Raw genomic sequence first — 24,047 nt, forward strand, 5'->3', positions numbered from 1 at the left:
ATCAAATGATTGAATCACCTATCAATGATAAGATCAACTCTTCATTGTTTAAAGTCTTTGATCAATGTTTTCATTCTTAAAGGAGTCAACATGTTGTTTTTTTCATAAGACAGTGCAGTGTTTTTAAAAAACAGTGTGATCTGAAAAATAATGCTTGTTCAGGATTTCGGCAGCAGTACTTTGGATGAGACGGTCTACCGTTCAGAAACCCATAAAGGTGCCATGGCAACAACAGTAAACACAGAAAATACAACAAGATCCTTTTATTTCAGTGTGCGGTTTTGAAAGGAAACAGATTTTTTTTCAGATAAAGGAATATATCAGGCTACACGGTGGTGCAGTTTGTAGTACTGTTGCCTTACATCCTCAGGCCAGGTTCTTTCTGAGTGGAGTTTGCATGTTCTCTCCATGCATGTTTGGGTTCTCTCCCGGTACTCCAGCTTCCTCCTGCATTTCAAAAGCATGACTGTTAAGTGGCTTTTCTAAATTGTACTTTGCTGTGAGTGTGTGCATGCTTTGCATCTCTGTAATGCTCTGAGACAGACAGGCGACCTGTCCAGGGTGTACCCGCTTCTTGCCTTTAGACAGCCAGAGATAGGAACCGGCCCCACTGAGAACCTGATGGAATTAGTGGGAGAAGATGGATGCAATAAATCTTTTCTTGTGTTTGTAAATGTTCATAACCAAAAATACTGGACTAAGCATGAATCTCGAATTATCTTCACTGAAGCATCTGGTTTCTTTATCTCACGTTGGATTTTGATAACTGACAATAAAAAAAAATCGATTGAATTCTGACTTTATTCCCAGAATTCTGACTTTTAATCTCAGAATTCAAAGCCAGATTACTTAGGAGTCTATCACCAAAGCCCAGGATTATCACTTTGATATAGGACTATTACAACTAGCCATTATTCTGTTGAAATAATGCTGAGATCAAAATCAGAATTGTGAAATTATTCAGAATAAGTAAAAATTCTACAATTACAATCAGAATAAATCAGAATTTTGAGATGAAAGTCATAAATAGCCTTTTTTGATTTTACGAGTGTTTTTTTCAGTGGCTCTAATCCTCTACCAGCAATGCTTTTTCTAACCATGAATCTAAATTGAAATAAATATACATGTAAATTCCTTTACCTAAAATATCACCACTTTGTACATTTTTCAAGCTTGTATATAGTGTTTATTCAGACAGTCTGACAGCAATAAAGCAGTAATACAGTGAAGTACAACAGGGAAAGCTTTTGAAAGGGATATATTCAACACTTGCTGTGACATGACAGATAAAACTAAACCCTGGAGCATTCATAGTGCTACTCAAATTTTGCCCAGCAACAACCAGTCCGTTTGGTGCTTCTGCAAAAGAAATGTGGCTGCTTGACAGAAAATGGAAAACAGAAACTTTTGTCTAAGCGTAAATTGTGGAATGTGTTTTTCCTTCGATGGAATTGAAATCCGAAGAACAAACAATAAAAGATAAAATACAACTCAAAATAACTATTGTGAAACAGGGCAGCTGCTTTCTTTGCTGAAGTGAATCAGGAAGTTTGTAAGCTCCTTAAGATGATCGTTTTCAATGGATTTACAATCAACAGAGGCAATCTTAACACCGAGCATGTTAGACTCTTACATCCGGTTTCTGCACATGGCACAGGCTCTAACAATCACACACACACACACACACACACACACGTGGTAACAGGTGCTGTGAATTTAAACAGCTGCTATAAATCTGTTTAGAGCTTGTTTGTTGCTTAACGGAGCTGATTTTTAAAAGTAGACATTCAAATAATTGTGGAGACTGCAAAAAAAGTTTCTTTTTAAATGATGTATCAACTAAATAAGATTGAATAAAAAAATTGTAATGCCTGTTTTACTTTTATGTTATTTTCATCGGCGTAATGAATGTTCATCATGCATCACTTCTAATAGTCACACTTAATACTAAGCACTTTTGAGTAGAAAAAAAATAAATATGATTTCAATATTTATTTATTAAAACCTAAGCAACTGCTAGTCTATCCTATAATAACAACAGTTATGTGATTGAGAACATACATTTAAAAGCTGCTGATTAATCTCAGATGACACCTGCTTATATTTATATTGCATTCTATCTGAAATTAGATGATAAATACTGTGATCATTCTTTATGCTGGTTTTACAGTTTTGCTAATTTGTGCATGAAATTCTAATGAAATGTGGATTTTACTTTGTTAAACTAAGTACATATTTATTTAGACCTGAAATGATTAACAGTCTGGGATGAGGAGGGGCATCAAGTTGTGGAGAGATAGACCCTTATATGGAGGCCTTCAGTCCCTGAGCGGCCTTCCTGTGTTTGGCATTGGCTTGTGGGATCTTTTAAGGCATGTCTTCCCTTCTTCTCTCTCCTTAGCCATTTCTTGTCTGAACACTTGCAGTAAAAACTGCTAGTGCCACAACAAGCATAAGAAAAGCCTCCATCATTAGACCTCTGTAGGACATGTAGGCAAAAATACATTTTTGGATTGTTTTCAATAGCCATTAGTATTAGTATTCTAAAAGGAGTCACTTTTGGCATCAGATAACACAGAAAACAAGCTGTCAGCACAGCGTTTCATTATATTTCCACATCTCTTACAGGATATTAAATATAGAATGAATATTAAAAATGAAAAGTGAAAACAAGCAAAAATATGAAATAGTATATAATGCAAAATTGATGCAAAAAAGCACTTAAATAGCAAAGCTAAAGTATGAAATCAAGGGCCAGCACACTGTGAGTGTGGGGCTACCAGTGAGGACTCTGGTGTGGACTCAATCCTGGCCACCTCAGGGTTTCTCCTCCTGCTGCTTGACTCTGTTCACTTCCGTGCAGCAGCTTCAGACAGCTTCTTCAGCCTCTTCTTGAGCTCCAAGGGGAACTTCTCGTAGCACTTCTTACACACCGGCTTCATGTCGAACTCAACAAACTTGTTCCTATTGGGGTGGGGGGATAAGAAGTTGCAGTCCAGATGTTAAGACCTCTCTACAGACAGTAAAAGGTATAGGAATTGCTGCTCTATAGTGAAAAATTTATAAATCAGAGATGGATGCTTTTGTTTTTCCAAATATATCTCTCTTCCTGATCATATGTGAAAATCTTTCACTTTCTCTTATACTTTAGTGACAAAATGCTAATATTAGTTCATCTGGAGTACATAGCCTAATACAATGTGGGCTCAAATATGGTTTTGAAATGTAAAATATTTGTATTTTTCATGTCCAAGGTTATTCTGGGCTAGTTTTAATGCTTTCAGGGTAACACTGTGAAGAACAAACCGACTACATTTCCTCACTTAGCGAGTCATTCTGGCTCCTCTGCCTGTATGCATTGTTAGCAGTTATTGCTTCAGCACCAGAATAGATCTACCTGTTTTACTTTTCCAAGGAAGGGACTTTTAGCTGGAGTTTCTATGTTCAGCTGATTATATTTCCTGAACTGAGTCACAGAAGCTATTGCTGCCATAATATTTTGATAGCTGCTTTGGTTTTCTGGCTCCACCCTTCTGTCGTTAGATGCCTCATCACTGGGGCAAAGTGGCGCATTATGGTGGACCTTTAAACTGTACTTTTGTTATTTTTTATAACAGAAAGTAAACCTGGATGACTGATCTTTAGAGTAATTAGGGTTAAACAGAGCTGTATGGAAGCCTTTAACTCCTGCTGTTACAATTTTATATCCCATTTTATACAAATAATTTCCACTTTCCTATATTATATATGACACCATGATGATCTATCATCCAAACATCAAGATTTGGTTAGAAGAATTTGTGTTCTTGTAAGTAACTAAAATATGTTAAGAAATGTCATAAGAGTAAACATGCCAAGTTAATTTAGGATCCTCTTGGGCCAATTTGGCCTTTGCTCAGCCATGCAAACATCCAGATGTGTCTGTTAATCCTTCTGTGTGACAAACGGTTTGGATCCATGGAGAAACGCTATCACCTCAATCAGATCAGATCTGTTCTTCCTCCAGTGAAGTTTCACAGGATTTCAGTCCCCTGCCAGTGGATGCATGACTATCAATACTGATCAAGTTTTCTCCATGATTCAATCAAAGCATCAACTAAAACTTATGTTCTAGTATACGTGAGGAATTCATCTTATCTGCACCTTCATTAACTCCATGATGTCATAAGGTAAACACTTGAGTAATAACAGAGGGAGTGATGTTTAAAAGTAAAATCTATTGCTCACATGATATGGTTTTCATATTGTACTGTTAGTGCGACATATCTAGATTGTAAGAACACGAATATTATCCTGTTAAAGGAGGAGTTGTTACATTCTAACTTGATATAGCTCTATATGTGCTTTTTATTTAATGGATGTCAGCTCTGTGTTTATGTGTGATTGTAATGTTATGGATCCTGTTTGTTTTGATGTGAATTTCTCCTATAAGGTGAAAAACTAAACTGATGAACTGATAAAATCAACGATTTATTCATTTTATGACAACAAGCATCACAGCACAGGCCTACAGAAGGATAAACGTTTCTTCTTTGAAGAAAAATAAAAAAATAAAAAGTAAAAAAACAATCTACTGGACTTTATTTTCAAAGTTTGAAGACATTTTGTTTCATATCCAGGAGTTGTTTTTTTCAATTCAAAATGTCTGGATTAGCGTTGAGTTCCAAGCCTTGTAGAGATGCACAAGAAAGCCTTGTTATGGCTTAGAAAACATGCAATTTGAGCAGGAAGAACAGGTCGTTGTTGAGTTATTCAGAGGCATAGACCAGTGTTGGGTATTGCAGGCCAACAATTACCTCAACGACTCCCCATTCCTAAGAGGTGGACCTGTTCTTTCGGTTCAATTTGCATGTTTTCTCAGCCATAACAAGGTTTTGTTGGGCTACTCTATAAAGCTTGAAACTCAACACTATTCCAGACATTTTGAATTGAAAAAGCTTCCTGGATGGGAAACTAATTGCCTTCAAACTTGGAAAACAAAGTCCAGCTGTTTGTTTTTTAACTTTTTTTGGAATGACTACAATATGGATGACTGAGAATCTTCACCAGCATACTGTCGGCTAATTAATTCGAACTCCTCTAAACTGCTGTTTCTTAATGACGTTTCTCTCTACCAGGACTGGGTCACGCGTAGCGCCAGGAGGAAACTTTGGATTTTCTCAGCGGAGGCCAGAAAGCTGCCGGATGCGATTATGGCTTTACTCCTTAGACCAGACTAAAGGAGCCAGAACACAAAGCTTTCCCTTCAGCCTGCACCTGATCTGATTCTGCTGTTTGCATAGCAAGTGCCGGTCCAAATCCTGATCTTCATTTCCTGCTCAGAGGTCGTCACATGCAGGGGAAAACACTAACCGCATTACATCACTCCAAACTGTACATCCAATGGTGTAACTTTGGGTCTACCATTGAAGGTCTTTGCAAATGCTGTGTCGTTCATGAGCAACACTAAGCCAAAGTGCAATATTTTACAAATATCGATTGTTTTGTCATTTTTTTCCTTTTGACTCATAGTTAGGTTAAGTGAAGATGGCATTCATTCCATGGAAAACTATAAAACAATCAAATATCTTTTAAATAAAATGGAAAATCTATTGTCATTTAATAACTTAATGCATTTATCTTTTAAAAATAAGTGTACTGAGTGGCTCCAATAGATATCTAGGGCTATTTAGAAAACAACCAACAGTAAATAAAAAATAAATAAATGTCTGTCTCCCTTTTAAGACTTCATGGTTTCAAAGGTCAATCAGTCTCACTAACAACTGTATGGAAACTACAGCAAATCGTGAATTTTCAATAATCGGGTAAGATGATACAAAGTTCTAGGCATGAAGCAGTGTTAATTATATAACAAAACTCTTATATATGAAAATATTTTGCTGACAAAGATAAATAATTCATGCTAGATATTACTCTAAATGCCCAAAGCCAAATCCATATCATTGCATGCTAAATATATATATATAAAAAAAAGGTTTCAGGGTAAAATGTGGCCTGAAAACTTGAAACAAAGAAAAGGGAGAATCAGAACTGACCAAAGTGGGAAAAAGAAAAAGGAATCAGAGACACATGGGTATCAACAGTTTCCTCTTCTTGTCTTTAGAGTCACGTTCACGCTTGGCCAGCTGACGCCTCATGTCATCCGGAAGCCTTTCAAAGCAGCGTTTGCACACGGGCTTCAGATCCACCTCCACAAATTTATCCCTGATGGAGCAGGGATGGTGGAGAGAGGGGATGGTAGCAGGACAGGAGGAGGAGAAACAGGAATGGTGAAGAGATGGCAGAAAGGACAAAGAGGAGAAGAAAAAAAAGACAGGAATAAGATGAAAGTTAAGAAACCGGAAAGCAGAGCAAGCAAAGAAAACCTCGGCCGTAAAGTGTGAATTTATATGTAGAGAAAAAAATAAGAGCAGCAAGGCAGTCAGGGAAAATAATCAGATTTATTAACAATAGTTTCCAAAGGACAGGCTGAAACATCAGAGCGGCATTAGAGACAGGAAGTGTAGGGTTTAAAAGACGAGGCTAAAGGCTCAAATTAATAAAGGAAATGCAAGCTTAACAGCATTTCTACTATTTGTTGTAAGAAATCCAAACCATAGTAATAAATTTGATGTAATTAAAGGAGAATCTCAGTAGTTTAGAGGAAAAGTCTTAAAAATTAAGAAAGTCCATTCAATTATACAGCCTATTTACCAATCAAAACACCTTATTCCTGTTTATTTTGATGATCTTAGCTTACAAATAGAGAAAACATGAAATTTTACTTCTTAGAAAATATAATTGTTATTTAAGAAAAAGTAACATCTATTTTAAAAAGAGAAATGTTATGGTCTATAAAATCATAAGAAAGACTACTAAAGATCATTACTAAGCAAGGTTTTTTTTGGGTTGTATCCAAGTAAGTTAATGTAAAGTTAAATGGAAGGAAAGTTCACAAAAGTTTACACATCTTCCCATTCCCTTATCTTTGAAATGTGATAAGTTATAACTGTTATATTTATTTGTATTCTGTACATGTTTAAATAAATAAAACCTAAATCAAAATAAAATCTAGAAAATCTATTTTTAAAAACAACATATACAAAGTTTTGTGAAGCAGAGATTGACTAGTGTACCTGTCCACTCTGCCAAAAGTACAGAACCCCTGGTTTAAAAACCAGTGAACCCACCTGTACTGAAACTTAAAGAGCAAATGAGGTAAAATACAAATATATAGGACATCTAATCCAACAAACATATAAAAAAAACAAAAAAAAAATTAAAATAGTTTCTTTTACAAGGCTGATTGGCTCCAAGTCATAATCCATTGTTACGCAATGCAAAGAAGCTCTGATTAATGATTAAATGAATATTTTCACAGTACATAAACACATTTTTTACAAATTCTGACTCTTTATTAGTCCCAAGTTATATATTTGTTTTCTGTTAAGGTGAAATCTTATCTTATAAGCAAGCCATAATGAGTGAAACAAAGAAATATGCTCTAAATGAATCACCTTGTGCACAACTTTGATAGCAATTTCAATTTCTTTCAGAATTGGCTTAATTCTATTGTTCAAGCTGGGAAGAAATGTCCATCTGTATCGGCCACCGATCTGCTCCTACTGTGAGCTGAAAGCTGAAAAGCTTTAAAAACCTCCCCAGAAAGAGTCACAGAACAGAGCTTTTGTCTACATCAGTGATTCCCAACTGGGGGTACGAGTACCCCTAGTGGTCCCCAAGTGTATTGCAAGGGGTACATGAAAATATTTGGTTTGTTAGGTAGTAAAATTAAATAGGGCTGGGATCAGTTTTGCTTTGTGAGGAACCAAAGCAAAAAAGATCTCTTATATGTCTGAGTTCACCTTCAGCTTTTACACACATAAAAACCAAGCAGAGGAACAGACTGGAAGTAAAGAGCAGCCTGATACCAGCTGTTTTCACACTGAGCTATCAAAGCTCACCAAAAAAGCTCAGGTGTCTTGATGAAAACTAAGTAAAACTAATTATTAAGTGAGTCTGATAATAATTTTTTTTCTGCATTTTGTTCCCAATTAATCGAGTTTAAATGTGACTATAATGGAGTTACTCAGAAGAGCTCCAGTTTTATAAATACAGGTTTATATTCTGATTTTATTTTGTATTTATTTCGATTCCTCACTAACTTCCAGGCAACATATTTATGTTTGTTTTATTTGAGATGCAAACATAAAATGCCTAAGAATTAAATGCTCAAATTAAAAGGACAACTTTTTTTTTGTTTTTTTAATCAGTTATTTTACGTTCCACTTTTGGACAATCATTAATACTTTGGACTGATGGGGGTACTGATGGTCATATAAAATGCCCAAAGGGGTCTACAAGTCTAAAAAGGTTAAGTCTTTAACATATAAGGCTGTTACTTACTTGAGGGTGAGCTTGGTGTTGCAGGTGGAGCAGGCAAAGCAGTTGACGCACCAGGCCTTATTGAGGGCGGAAACAACTGAAAACAGCCAAATATAGCAGGTTATAAAAACATAATTCAGACTCACTGGTCAAACCCTTATAGTTTAATCCATGATAAATGGATAAAAGTGCTGCACTATTTTAAAATGTTATGTAAGCAAACTTCCTCACCATCGCCTTCGATAACACGATTGCAGTGGTAGCAAACATCTCCAAACAGCTGGGGCAGAGAAACATTACATTAGCAATGATGCTAAATATTTTTTTTTACATTGTCGCGGTTAAGGCAACATGCTGTTGTTAGAAAGTCACAAAAAAAAAAAAAAACTTGGAAACAATCAAGCTGCAGGATTAAAAGCCTATCCGTCTGCATAGACTCTTAAACATCAGTTTTAATAAGCGCTGCTAATCTAAATGGTGTCTTTTAGTATCAAAATAAGCTCTCAATAACTGTCACTGACACTGTCTTATAGATTTCTTTAGCCAATTGAGGCTGAGTCAGAGAAACTTTGACTGGGATAAAATAAAAGTCACTGTCATTAAAGTTTGATAGCTGAAAGCACAGAACACTGAACATCAATAGTGAAGCTTTAAGCCTGCTCTACCTAGAACTAGAACTAAACATGGAGAAGCAGCATTTAGTTCCTATGCTTCACTTATCTGGAACAAATTTCCAGAAAACTGTAAAAGTGCGGAAAGCCTGAGTTCCTTTAAATCAAGACTAAAAACACATTTGTTTAGGATTGCCTTCAACTGTTAAACAGTTAAACTGAAACATCATTAGTTCAACTTTTTTTTATTTTCTTTAGTCCAACTGTTTTTAATGTTCTTTTTTGTTTCAGCATTTTTTATTTTATTTTATTTATTCATTTTTCCCCTACCTGCTTTGGTTATGTTTTATTTTCCTATATTTTAATCACGTAAAGCACTTTGCATTGTCTTTGTACTGAATTGTGCTATACAAATAAATTTGCCTTGCCTTGCCTTTGACAAATGTTTTCTTTGGTTTATCATGTTCTTTTCTTTACTTGCTTTTATTCTGCATATAATTTTCTTCTATTTTATTGTTCAATTCATGTAAAGCATTTTAAATTGTCTTTGTTCTGAATTGTGCTATATAAATAAACTTGCCTTGAATGACTGATGAAACACATGTAGTGTTATTTTACTATAAATTATGGGGCCGGGACTAAAGCCCATCTATATTCATATAGGTATTATTCTGGTTTTCTGATTTAAGACCTCCCTCACTGTGAGACTTGACATTTTCCATCTGAGATATTAAGTCTGGTTAGGTTTTAGATATGGGACAGGACACAAGATGGGATAAAGACACTGATGGATGACTAGACTGCCCTTCACAGTAAAATTCAGAGAGTCAAATTGTTAGTGTCAGAATCTGTCAACCCTATAAGAGTCATTCCAACAACAGTGAGTGTAAAATGCCTCATTATGTATGGCAGTGTTGGTGAAAATATTCAGAGTTGAAATCGGTTTGGTAAGGAGCCTTGATATTGTAATCTGTTAAGTGTTTAAAAGTTCACTCTTTCGGAGTTATGGCAAAAATTTATCTGAAAAGAGTAATTTTTATGGTGTTCATAATAAGATTTTATTTTCTATTTATTTTGATTCCTTACAAACTTCCAGGCAACATACCGGTACTTATGTTATTTTTTTATTTGGGATGTAAAGCAAAAAACTATAAAAATTAAATGTTAAAAACAAAAGATTAAATAAAATAGTCTTTATTTCTTTTATTGTATGTTCCACTTTTGGACAATCATCAATACGTCTGACTGAGAACAGTACTGATGAGTAAGACAAAATGCCCCAAAGGGGAACACAAGTCAAGAAAGGGAGGGAAAAGGGGATCTAGGGGGCACAGATGGAAGGTTGAGCAACCGGTTGGATGACGGTTGGACAAAGAGATGGAAAGATAAACAAATTAATGAAGTAATCACTAGGGGAAGCGGACAGAAAATAAAATCTGCTGATACAACCTTATACCACTTATAAACATTGGAAAAACATTTAAATCTAAAGGCTTATCTACACTTTGTAGGAAAGCAATTATCCTCACATAGACCCGCGAAAACCATATATGAGCGAAACAGACTGTGCCTTCAGTGTTACCTGGTTGTAGTGCGTCTCACAGTAAGCCAGGCCCTTGCGCTCATAGTGGCGGTGTCCCAGGAAGGGTTTCTCACACTTAGCACACACAAAATGCTGCAAGCACAACCCAAGGCCCAAAGCACACACTGTTAGCACACGGAGTCAGTCAGTAACATCATCATCATCATACTCAACAGTGCTCTGCTTTATACAAGACATTATGAGGGCAAAACACCAAACAGATCAGCCCTTTTTCATTAGATGCATCCAAACAGGGACTAGAGACACTGGACAGGATCGCCAAATAGGGACAGATTTTAACATATATAAAATTATATTACAATATAAACTGCAAATCATAGAAAAATCGGAAAATCAACGACATTTTAATTTTTTCTTTTTCTGATGACTAATTGAAAGATGAGAGTTTTTAACAATAAAATAAAAAATATTGTGATAATAAATAAAAATTCGATACTGTAAAAAGTATTTAAGGGTTAATGAACAAATAGTGGTTTTTAAAATCAGCTCTATGAACAGTAGTTTGGTATAAACTGTTTTTTTTTTTTAGATACATCAGAAACATCAGGCTGCAGGTTTACTTTAAACGGTAGTATTCCCTGTATGGATGCTGGTCAGTTTCAGTCAGGCAGGGATCAGGGCAGCACCCATCACACACACTGATCCATAACCCCCCCCTCACCATGTCAAAGTGCCTCTCACAATAGGCACGGCCGCCTCGTTCGTAATATGGGTGGCCCTGAAACGGCCGCTCACATACAGTACACACATGGTGCTAAACATTGAAGCGAAAGAAAGAAACTGACTGAATTACAAAGTCAGGAAAACAAGAATGATTTTGATTCATTAATCAGGTCACATGGTTAAATCTCCTGACATATATAGCAGTGTTTGGGAAATAAAATATGGCATCTGCAGCTTTACCAAAAGATTCCTGTGATTGATGAATTTAAGCTGACTCATTAGGGTAGAAGTCGCACCTCAACGTGCCACTGTTTTCCCATGGCGTTGACCACACGGCCCTCGATGGGTCTCCTGCAGGCACCGCAGATTGGGACCCCCATCTTGTCATGGCAGGGTAAACAGTAGAGCTCCCCTTTCAGCTCCCTGGCATCAGCTGTCAGCTCCTTACTGCAGAGATTTAGCAGGTGAGTGAAAACAGGCGGCCATTTGGAACAGCTGCACTGACATAAAGATGTAATATGTTTTCAAGCATGCAGATATATGGGTTTTAAAGAAGAGTAACCTTCCTTTCCCAAAAAGTAGAATGTTAAAATATTTCTAAAGCTTTATAACTATTAGCTGGTATTTTCTCAGCTTTATATCTACATGAACAGTTCCCCAATTTATCCACTAGATGGCATTACTGGGCTATAGGTCTCCTTTTTGCATATTTTTGCATGTTTTTAGGAAAACAATGTGAATATTTAAAATGGAAATGCCAAACTCTTTGTCCATATCCCAGTAATATCTAAATAAATGACTAAAATGCAAGCATGGAGTAGAAATGATAATCTCGGTCACATTTATCCTCATTGGCGTCTTCAGTCTCACTTATTTTTGCTCTGAATGTTATGCAGGTTTTTTTGTGGCTGTGTGTTTACCCGCAGTTGTTACAGTTGAAGTGATCCGGGTGATAGGGATCGTTCTTGAACAGAAGCGGCTGGTCTTCGATGATGGCATGACACTTCTGACAGACGTATTTTCCCAGTCCGCGGGCTTTCTCCTTGTTGTGACAGGGACGACACAAGTGCCTGATGGGAGAGAGGAAACGGAATTGGATTATAAACTCTGTCTCTTATGAAATGAACAAGACTGCAATTTTGCTTTGATCACATCTGCTGACTGAAATCTCTGCTTGAGCGGAGAAGTTGGTCAATTAACCAGCCAATATTATCTTAAAATGCTCTTTGGTTAGTCTATAAAGAGCTGAACAGCAAATAAAGCAAATCAATAAGAGATTCTAATGTTATGTATGTCTATATATGAAGAACTACATGCTACTTGGATGTAAAATAATTGCCATCATGGCTTTGTCAAGCTGCTGCCTACCTTTGTGAAGCAGGAAAAAGACTAATACAAAGTGAATCCAATATAACTTTTTATTTCCTACTTGGAATAGGTGACAATAGCTGAATAAACATTTGGCTCTTCAAATGGTATCAGTGCCCTATTTGTTGGTACTCGCCAATACCGATAACACCATTTTAGTGCTGAATCGGGACCCCGTCCGATACTGATATCGGTGCAACACTACTAAATAACCCTAACTTCTTTTTGTTGATGGCCTTTAACCCTGTTTAACAGACTCCCTATACCAGTCAGAATCCAGTATTCATCCAGACCATGGTATATCCAATGATGACTTTGCTTACCAACTTCCAACTCTTGAAGAGAAGCGGCTAACCTGAAGTTGCTTTGCTAGAAGTAATTCAAAAAAATGACTGAGAATATTCACCAGCATATGCTAGTAAGAAGAGTACAGTCTTAAGGGGCGGGATTTCCTGAAAAGCAGCCAATCACAGGCAGGTTGCTTTGTCTAGTGGGTAACACCTTCAAAGCGAAAAAAATTGACAGGAGTAGACAGAAACGCGGAGAGGAGGGAGGCATGAGGAAGACTTAAAGGTATATAAGGAGGATGTTCTTTATCCAGGTGGATCATCAAAATAAGTGGACCTCCTAATTGTCAATAATTCTGGTGATATGTTTACGTAAGGTGGTCCTACATGCTCGTCCCCATTTTTACTTACCGGTGGTGAGTTTGACATAGTGGAAAAATTGCAAATCTTCTTTTGGAAAGAAAGCTAGTAAGAGTGATGCATAGAGCAAATTTTAAACAGTGCGTGCACGAGGAGAAATGAGCTCATGCATGCTCTCGCACATGTTTAATAGGTGTTTAATGTTCCCTCTCGGGAGTGGGTACAGGGTTTTACATGTGCATTTTTTTTTATTAAAGTGGAGAGGGCGGGTCTATTTAAAAATTCGCGAAAATCCTCCACTAGACCTTTAATGAGCGTTTGTATGAAGTAAAGCTGCTCATAGGAGTATTTATTGCATGTGTGGACTTTTCGCAGAATACTACCTGAATACTGTTGGCTGGTGCCGGGTACAAAAGAAATACAAACGCTAATATTGGTCCTGAAATTTGTGACGAAAGACATAATAAGGGTTTATGAAGAAGGAGGAATAATTTTTGCGTAAGTTGTATTTTTCTACAAGGTTTTCACACACAGGGAATTATTCCATTGCTCAACCTAACATGATTCTGATAGCTAATGACAGAACCAGCACTCACCGTCCAGCATTTTTAACAAATCCAACATCTGCTAGTACAGCCTGGCAGAGGACACAGCAGAAACACTCGGGGTGCCAGCTGTTGTTCATCGCCTTGATCACGCGGCCAATGATGAACTCACCTGAGGGGAGAATAAAGGTTTCCAGAAATTGGATCATGAGCAAATGCCTACAAATTAATTTGGGTTTTGAGCAGTAAGAATTCAGCATACACTCTCACTTGGCTCTTACTGGCTAAAGAAGAAAGATAAACTCACCACACTGATGGCAGCAGGGAGCGAACAGCATCTGGAAGTCATGTTCGCAGTACTTCCTGCCTTCAAACTGTCAAAACAAACAGATTGTTTCACTTGAAGATTGTTCCCCTTCTAACTCCCTTCACAGACAAGCAACAAACAGAGTTACATGATATTTTCACATTAGATTATTTGGATTATTCAATAAAGTTGAAAATATTCAGATTTTTCTTCTTATTCTGGTAATTAAATTTAAACTAAACACATTATATAGTTTCATTACAAACAGGCGGAAGTATTCAAACCACTGAAAGAACCAACTCAAAGCAGTAATTAAACTAAAACTGTTAAATTATATATATATTTTGCAGTTACAATAAAAAAAGGTATTGTCTGTAAATATGTTCTATCCATTCATTTCTGGTCACACCGTCATTTTAAAATAGTAATTCTAACATGTTTAAGCACTATTTGCAATGTATTTAAAGTTTACAATATGAGTCAAAAAACTTGTTTACTGATATTTATTTTAACATTTATAGTACATTTTAAATTTATATACAGTATTTCAAGAAATAATTACTAGACTATCTGTTTACTAAAATCAATTGATAGCTGAGCCCAGCACAGATGTGATGATCCATTCAATAAAGTAAACTATTAAGTTAATTTATTCTATTAACTCAAATTAATTATGTTACATTTGAAATTAACTTTTAATCTGACCATCTGATCATCAAAAGGAATCCCACAATTCAAGATCAAGTTTGTCTAGAGAAACTACTTAAACTTAAACCCAGTTTTACCAAAGTCACAAAGGCAATGAGATAGGGGTTTGAGGAGCAAACTTAGTTTAAAATTAGACTCAGGTTTAAAATCTCTTGGTTTATCATCTCTATCTGCTGCAGAAATAAGATTAATCATAAAGACCCCCAATTCTGCTAAATGTGAAGCGTCTGCCACCAAATGCGTTGTCCGTCTGTTGGAGTCCATGACTCCACAGGTCTGGGATGTTTTAGAATCAAAATGGTTATCAATACACCATGTAAAGTGGTCATGATGTTTTGGATGATGGGTGTAATTTTAAACTGGAATCAATCACTCAAACAATGAGAATCACAGCTGTCTACAATCTTGAACTCAGTCAGTGGGCCTATATATAGATATATATGCTGTTTGGTGACATGGTGTGTACCACACTCAACACGGACCAGAGGAAGCGAAGGAAAGCGTTGTATCAGGAGATTCAAAATATACACAAGCATGGCAAAGGTAAAGGCCATAAGACCAAGTCCAAACAGCTTGATGTTACTATGACTACAGTTGGACATATTATTCAGATATTTAAGTTCCATAGGACTATAGTCAACCTCCCTGGTTGTGGCCACAGGAGGAAAATTGATGACAAACCAGAGATGGATAATATGAATGGTACCAAAAGAGCCCAGAAAAACTTCTAAAGAGATTAAAGGTGAACTTCAAGGTCAAGAAACATCAGTGTCAGAGCGCATCATTTGTTGTTGTTTGATCCAAAGTGGACATAATGGGAGACAAGCAAGGAGAGCACCAATGCTGAAAACAAACGATGAAGAAGCCAGACTGGAATCTTGCCAAACTACATGTTAACAAGCGTTCTGGGAGAATGTCCTATGGACAGATGAGACAAAATTTGAATTATTTTGCCCAGACATAAGCTCTTTGTTTACAGAGATGGAAAAATGAAGCAGATTTGGAAGTATGAAACACAGAGGAAACTCTGATATGTTCTGGGGCTGCTTTGCTTCATCTGGCACCGGGTGTCTCTGAAGGATGGAATGAAATCTAAAGACTATCAAAGAATTCTAGAGAGAAATGTCCAGCCCAGTGTCAGAAAGCTTGGTAACAGTTGCAAGTGATTGGATAATGACAGAAAAAAACAGCTAAAAACACCTAAGATGTGGGACAAAATACCTGCTGAGAGAAGCAGAAGTCTTCAGGAATCTTTTGATTGCAATGTTTGCCTCTAAAGGTTGTGCAACAAAACATCCAAGTAAATGGTACCACCATTTTTGTCTCAGCCTGTTTCACAACTTTATTTTTTAAATTATTCTATTAAAGCATATTTGAAAGGACATGTCAGACTTTCATTTGTTTAAATTCAAAGAATTTTAATTTATCAGATTAAAGTTACATCTGTGACCATTGCAGATTTTTCTTTCGTTAAATGAGGGGTACCATGACCTTTCCCCGTGTGTATGTATTAGTCCACACAGATATAAAAAGACATAAAAGTACAAAATGTGAGGCTGATTTTATCACTGAAACTAACAGGCAAATATATAAATATATCTGGAAAAAAAGAGAGAAACTATTTCTGTCCTTTTGGACTTTTTTTCCTACTACATCATTAAATCAACTGCATCCTGCCATTGTTCAAACACATTAATGCTGGGTTATTTTCAGCTTACAGTGTAATTATAGCATTCTGAATAATAAAGGAGTTAAATATTGATCTCTCTGTGTTTGGTGTCTGCCGATAAGAGGCATCAGGATGTGTGGTAAACAGCTGAGGCCTTGGACGCTTTAGGGAATGTGGGAAACGTCCGGGCCTGTTTCACAATCTATGTAGGGACCATTAAATGGAAAAGGCTTCTAATGATAAAATACCATTTAAAGGTTGTTATCAGCTTGGTTTTAATTTGAGATGGAAAACTGTGTCTTTATTTACAGTCTGTAAAGTGAAAACCAAATATTGGTTCATATTTGCAGCAGAACGTTTCGTGCAACATCTGTGTCCGACATCAACACTCATGAAACAATGCTTTAGTCGTAAAGGGTCAAATAAAAAGGCTATTGTAAAGATGTTTTTCAGCAAAAAAATAACTAAATGTGTCTTTAAGGCACAGAGACTTACCTCATAGAAGAGCCCCTCTGGGAACTGCTGGAAACACTGCGCACAGACGAAGCACTGCTCGTGGTAAAGCTCCCCGTTGCTGTTCACTATCTTTTCCGCCGGGGCGAAGCGGCTCTTGCAGCGCTCACACATGGCGTTGGCCAGGGCGTTGGCCATGTTGCTGGGGACAAACACAAACAGGGGAAAATCAGGGCAAATCGCAAAGAAAGGACACAGTTAAAATAAAAATAAATGAATAAATCCCAGTTCATGGAAATGTAATGCAAACTGATTTCTTCCAGGCATAAACTCGGCCAGCTTTATTTGAACATCATATTATTACACTCAGATGTGTTTCAGCAGAAGTGTCAATGGTTATATTTCACAACAGATCTCTGAGAAAAATCAAAACCTATCGCTTTGGATTCGATTGTGAACGCAACATAACCATGTGATTCGTTTCATCTTCCTTTCAAGTCATTGAAAAACAGAGTATGGAAAGAGCTCAGATAGACAATAACCTGGGTCATGTCAGAACACATAAAACATAAAAAAGTTGTAGCCAAATTTCCCACAGCATGATAACAGCTGGAAGATTAAATCAAGCCGGAGATAGCAGAGAGGGAGCATGTGATGTAAGAGTTTCCAGGTTTATTTTGGCGTCGGTTGGTCAGGATGGAAGGGTCAGGGAGGAGTTAGACCTGCATGGTCGCCTCTCTGGCACAGACTGAGGGCGCAGCTGATTCAATACAAATGGGAAAAAACATTGATTAATCAGATTTTAAATTAAAATACTGAGGTTGACTTTCTGTGACACTGAAAAGATTAATTCTGTGAAGTAGAATATTAAATTGATAAAAATTTTATATCGGAGTAAAATATATTAGGTGATATATAAACAGGGAGGAGTCTAATATTTACTGAAATTTAGATATAAAGATGACTATAACATAATAATGTTAAAAAAAAGCTTTAAAAAAAGAAATCTGAAATTTAAAGAAAAAGTCTTGTGCAAGTTATTAGTAGAACTCTGCATACTTTTAATTAAACTCTGCTTAAAATAACACTAAAAGTCTTACCATCCACCAGTTTAATGTATATTTACATTAAACACAGCAGTACGTTTGAAAATAATACCGGTCAAACTTTTACCAATAGTGACATGTCCTTAGAAAGCTTAGTTCATTTTATGGACATCTGGAGAGGTTAGTAGACGCTGGTGAAAGCAGAAGTTAAAAGTCCCGTAGCTCTGAAACTATAATACCTGGAGGTCTGAAATTTTCTGCAGTTGTGGTTGACATGATGCAGAATTAATGTAATACTATGCCACACACCTATTGTGAAGCATTTATTTGTTATTGCTATTCAAACAAGGCTTAGAATCATTTTCAATCATTATTTATGTTTAACTGATGCAGTTTAGGCTTTACTTTAGTCACATTATTTGCATTTATATTTTCCAAAACTAGAAGGTGTTAGCTTTCAAATGATGTATCACTCATGTAATTTAGGCTTACAGTTCCTTAGTTATTTGCTTTTCCATTTGGGCATGCAAGTGGAATATCAATCATCAGCATCAAACTTAATGGGAATCAAATCTAAACAAGAAGATCTAAAAAATGGGGACAATGAGTGTAAATACTAAAAGACTTGAAATAAGAATATACGATCCATGGATGATGTCCCGGCCCTGCAAAAGCTGACAAAATGGATGCGGGAGGAAATACGAAACAGGCAGTAATGTTGATATGAAAAACAAAGAAAGATGTGGAAAAATTCTGGGTCGTCAGCTTTTTAAAAAGGTCGGGTTAATACGGCGTGCAAAAGCAACACACATAAACACACAAGGCCACGGAGGATTATTATAAAGTGAAACCACCTGTTGATTTTTAAATCTATAATGCCGACCTCATCTCAAAGAACTCCCTAAAAAAAAAAAGCAACAAACACAACTCAAAAATTCTGCTTTATTTAGAATGTATTATATCAAGCACCTTATAAAAATGTGTGTTTAGCTGGCATGCTCTGAGAAAATACCACATTGAAGCAAGATGTGTCCAGTCTCTGGCAGGATTATTGAATACACATTTTTCCTATACCCTGTCTGGACTGCTATCAAACACACTGACAGCCCTGCCCTGTCCAAAGGATTTGTGTGAGGAAGTGATACATCCCTCAGGCATTTCCACCCTCCTATCTGCCTTTAGCACCCAAAGAAAAAAAAAAAAAAAGCTTTTAAACCTATTCCAACATTCCATGTAGTGTTGCCCCAATGCCATTTTTTGGCCCCGATACGATACCCAATACCTGGCTGTCCAGTATCGGCCGATACGGATACCATACCGATACCATCTGTTTGAAATTGAAGTGTGGTGTATATATGAAGAACTGCATACTACTTGGATTTAAATTAATTGTCATCATGGCTTTGTCAAGCTGCCGCCTGCCTTTGTAAAGCAGGAAAAAGACTAATACAAAGTTAATCCAGAACTTCTTTTTGCCTATCTCGAATGGGTGACAATAGTTGAATACCGATAGCACCATTTTAGTGCAGTATCAGGGCCCTGTCCGATACTGGTATCGGTACTGGTGCAACACTAATCCCTTGTATCTTGTTTTTGTTGGAAGCAGCTTAAAAACATGTTTTATACAAATGAATTAAAACTACATGAGATAAGAAACTCCAAAAAAGGTTAAAAACAAAAAGATCTGAGGTTCAATCATTGATAAAAAGTATGTCGTCCTTCATCTAACCTCTTGGATTTAACATGGTCTGGATGATAAATGTACCTTACTAGCATCAGACGGGGAAGGAAAAGCCTGTACATGTGCACTTGTGCTCTAATGTAATCTAAAGTAATGGGTTCAAACCCAACAGCCTCCACTCTGGGTTCCTGAGCAAGACCCTTAACCCCACACTGCTAACTGGGCGCCACACAATGGCAGCCCACTGCTCCCCAAGGGGATGGGTTAAATGCAGAGATGGAATTTCCCAATTGTGGGACAATAAAGGGATTTAAATTAAAAAGGCATGTTAGAATATGTTCTCATCTTAACTTGTCTTTGAGTTATTTTGTGTTATGTGGTCATGCATTCTAATTTACATTGAAAGGTACAGTTGTAAGTTCTGCATCCTGTCACTTTCTGTTTATGTGCATGTTGTACTGCTGTTGTCCACTGGGGGCAGTGAGAGCAAGTTTGTGTGAAGGCTGCATTGTTCTAATAAAATAGAAGAAGTGAAGACGTTGATAACTGGAACGCTAGCAATAAAGTGAACACAGCTATCCAACAAAAGAAGTGTGGTTTATTGTCAAACATGAGTACTGAACAAGAAAACGCAACAGGTTATGGGCCCAGGCACCGCACGGGAGGACGATGGGACAGACTAGTTTTCAACGGAGACGAAAACAACTACGAACTTTGGGAGGTAAAATTCCTCGCTTACTTAAGAACGCTAGGCCTAAAAGACACCATCCTATCTACGGCGGAGCCAGACGAAGAGAAAAACGCGGAATGTTACGTGGAACTAATCCAGGTCCTCGATGATAAGAGCCTGTCGTTGGTGATGAGAGATGCCGCCGACGATGGGAAGAAAGCTCTGCAGATACTACGCGGGCATTACGCCAGCCAGGGTAAGCCCAGGATCATCGCCCTTTACACAGAGCTCACGTCCCTACTAAAGGAACCCGGCGAAACAGTGACAGATTATGTTTTACGTGCTGAAAAAGCGATAACGTCTCTGAGAAATGCAAAAGAGGTTATTAGTGACGGACTAATAATAGCAATGATTCTGAAGGGACTCCCAGAATCATACAAGCCTTTTACTATTCACACAACACAGAGCAGTGAAGATTTGATGTTCACTCAGTTTAAGAGCAGACTTCGAAGCTATGAAGAGACAGAAAAGTTTGAAAGCAAACCGAAGTCAGATAATGTAATGAAAGTGGACATGACAACAATAAACTGCTACAACTGTGGACAGCGCGGGCACATGGCGAGAGACTGCCACCAAAAGACCGCGCCAAAATGGTGCAGCTACCACAGAAGTACAACCCACAGTGACGAGACATGCAGAAGAAGATCGAAACGGAAAGATGATGCCAAGCAGACTTCAGACATGCAGGACAATCATGAGGAGGACCAGACCATGGTATTCAAAGTCAGCCAGAATCTTCCGTCTGACAACATCAGGCTTAATGGAATAATGGTGGACTGTGGAGCCACATCACACATTATCACTGATGAAGAGCTGTTCACAAGAATTGATAAGACTTTTGACCCAAGTAGACACTACATGGAACTGGCAGATGGAAAGAAGATGAACAATGTTGCACTGAAGCGTGGTGATGCACAGATTGAACTGTTGAACTCAAAGGGGAGGTATGTTAAAGTTGCTCTGAAAAATGCTTTATTCATCCCATCCTACCCACAGAGCATATTTTCTGTGATATCAGCTACAGCCAATGGAGCCAGTGTAAAATTCACAGATGGGCAGAATGAACTGCTGAGTAAAGATGGTACTGTGTTCCCTATTGAGGCACATGAGAAACTGTATTACCTCAGAATGAAAAGCAATAATGAAGGATGCATTGAGGAAAACTTAAATGACATGATGAGCAGAGATAAAGTGAAGCTAGCTTGTGATCTGAAAACATGGCATGAAATATTAGGACATTGTAACATGGCTGATGTTATGAAATTACAAAATGTGGTGGAGGGAATGAAAGTCACTGACAACAGTAAAATGGAGTGTAACATCTGTACAGTAGGGAAATTTATCAACAGCAGAAACAAAGAGTCAGATGTTAAAACGAGCAAGCCACTAGAGTTGGTTCATACTGATCTATCAGGACCCATTGACCCTACAGGCTTAGAAGGACACAGATATGCGATTTCCTTTACTGATGACTTCTCAGGATCTATTGCAGTCTATTTTCTGAAAAACAAAAGTGATGTGACTAAGGCAACAAAGCAGTTTCTGGCAGACTGTGCACCCTATGGTAATGTTAAATGTCTTAGGTCAGACAATGGTACCGAGTACACATGTAATGATTTTCAAACACTACTCAGAGATAAAGGCATTAGACATGAAACGTCGTCACCATATTCACCACACCAAAACGGAAAAGCAGAGAGACAGTGGAGAACGCTCTTTGAAATGGGAAGGTGTATGTTATCAGAAAAGGGCTTACCTAAAGAACTGTGGCCATATGCTATTCAGTGTGCTGCCCACATTCGCAACAGATGTTATAGTAACAGAACCAAAAACACCCCATATTTCTTGATGACAGGAAGAAAGCCCAATCTTTCAAACATGTGGGTATTTGGATCAGAGTGTTACTCATACAACAACCACCACAAGGAATTAGACTCAAGAGGGGAAAAGGGACTGTTTTTAGGGTACAGCAAGAACAGCCCAGCTTATTTGGTGTACCACCCACAGGCGAGAAAAGTTTCCAGACACAGACTAGTAAGGTTCATCAAAGAAAGTGGTGTTGACCAACAGATACAGACAGATATTTGGGATGAAGGGATCCAGGATCATAGATACCCGATGCAGGCATACAGACATGATGTAACACCCTTAACCCAGGATGTTACCCAAAATGTCACCCTAAGTGACAAAGAGGAACTCACTCTTCAAGGAACTCAAAATGCAGAATTTTCAGATGATCTCACTGGGAGTGAAATTGATGATGATCAAACTCAAACAAAGCAAAGAGATCGTTATCCAAAAAGAGAGAAAAGACCCCCAAAATACCTTGAAGATTACCAATTAGATCCTAAGACTAAAGATGCAACACAAATAACTGTTGATCATTGTTACAGGGCTGTGCTTGGTATCCCTCAAACATTCAGTGAAGCTCAGAAGTCACCACAGGCAGACAGATGGAGACAGGCAATGAGAGACGAAATTGACTCTCTTAAAGAAAACGAAGCATTTGAACTGAGCGTTCTACCAGAGGGTAGGAACACAGTTGGAGGGAAGTGGGTATATACACTCAAAGAAAAGGAAGGAAAAGAGATTTTCAAAGCTAGGTATGTAGCAAAAGGCTACAGCCAAACAGAAGGTATAGACTATCATGAAACCTTTGCTCCAACAGCTAACATAACATCAGTGCGAGCATTAATGCAGATAGCAGTTCAGAACAACCTTAAAGTACATCAGATGGATGTCAAAACAGCTTATTTGCATGCCCCAATTGACGAAGAAATTTACTTGGAACAGCCCGAGGGATTTGAAAAACAAACAAAAACAGGACAGAAATGTGTGTATAAATTAAAGAAATCTCTGTATGGATTAAAACAATCTGGAAGAAACTGGTACAAACTCCTGAATGATCATCTTGAACAAAACAACTTTGAAAGGAACCTAGTTGATCATTGTGTGTATAGAAAACAAACAGAAAATGACACGGTTATTGTGCTCATTTGGGTGGATGACTTGATCATTGCTGCCAACAGCATTGATGTTTTGGACAGTTTCAAAGAAACAATGAAATCAAAGTTCAACATGAAGGACTTAGGCAAAATATCGCATTTTTTAGGCATACATTTTGAACAAAAAGAAGATGAAATAAAAATGAGCCAAAAGAAGTACATCCTAAAAATGTTGGAAAAATATGGAATGTTGGACTGCAAACCAAGATCCACCCCATGCGAACTAAAACTTGATCACAAAGAAAATCGTGAGTGCGATGAAACAAAAATAATGAATCCTACAGACTATCGTGAGATAGTAGGTAGTCTGATTTATGCCATGACCTGCACCAGACCAGACATCAGTTGGATAGTGAGCAAACTTTCCCAGACTTTAGCTAAACCTATGACAGAGGATTTAGTGAATGCTAAACATGTTTTGAGGTATCTGAAAGGTACTTGTGACTATGAACTTAGTTTCAAGAAAAGCAATGAAGACTTGAACCTCATAGCCTACAGTGACTCTGACTGGGCATCCTCAGTAGAGGACAGACGCAGCACCACAGGTTATTGTTTTAGTTTAACGTCACAAGGTCCAGCCATTTCCTGGAAATCCAAGAAACAACCAACTGTGGCTCTTTCCACCTGTGAGGCTGAATACATTGGGT

The 24,047-nt window shown here is 37.4% G+C and overlaps 1 protein-coding gene across 6 annotated transcripts in view; it reads right to left on the reverse strand.

Moving 5' to 3' along the window:
- Positions 1-1,163: 1,163 nt before the first annotated feature.
- Positions 1,164-24,047, reverse strand: part of LOC119777491 (LIM and senescent cell antigen-like-containing domain protein 1) — a 54,492-nt gene continuing 31,608 nt past the window's right edge. For 3 of the 6 annotated variants that reach the window (XM_038276388.1, XM_038276387.1, XM_038276382.1), the window contains exons 2-11: positions 16,981-17,140; positions 14,109-14,175; positions 13,853-13,973; positions 12,162-12,311; positions 11,538-11,688; positions 10,558-10,650; positions 8,596-8,644; positions 8,386-8,461; positions 6,036-6,204; positions 1,164-2,964 (exon numbers count right to left, since the gene is read on the reverse strand). In XM_038276388.1, coding sequence (XP_038132316.1) covers positions 6,060-6,204; positions 8,386-8,461; positions 8,596-8,644; positions 10,558-10,650; positions 11,538-11,688; positions 12,162-12,311; positions 13,853-13,973; positions 14,109-14,175; positions 16,981-17,140 — 1,012 coding nt within the window. In that variant the 3' untranslated portion in view covers positions 1,164-2,964; positions 6,036-6,059. Of the gene's footprint in view, positions 2,965-6,034; positions 6,205-8,385; positions 8,462-8,595; positions 8,645-10,557; positions 10,651-11,239; positions 11,333-11,537; positions 11,689-12,161; positions 12,312-13,852; positions 13,974-14,108; positions 14,176-16,980; positions 17,141-24,047 lie in introns of those variants that run through there. The other 3 variants (XM_038276383.1, XM_038276386.1, XM_038276385.1) reach the window with 3 other exon arrangements.

The sequence above is a fragment of the Cyprinodon tularosa genome, unplaced genomic scaffold (genome assembly GCF_016077235.1).
Source record: "Cyprinodon tularosa strain WSP-4 unplaced genomic scaffold, ASM1607723v1 ctg124, whole genome shotgun sequence".
NCBI lineage: Eukaryota > Metazoa > Chordata > Actinopteri > Cyprinodontiformes > Cyprinodontidae > Cyprinodon > Cyprinodon tularosa.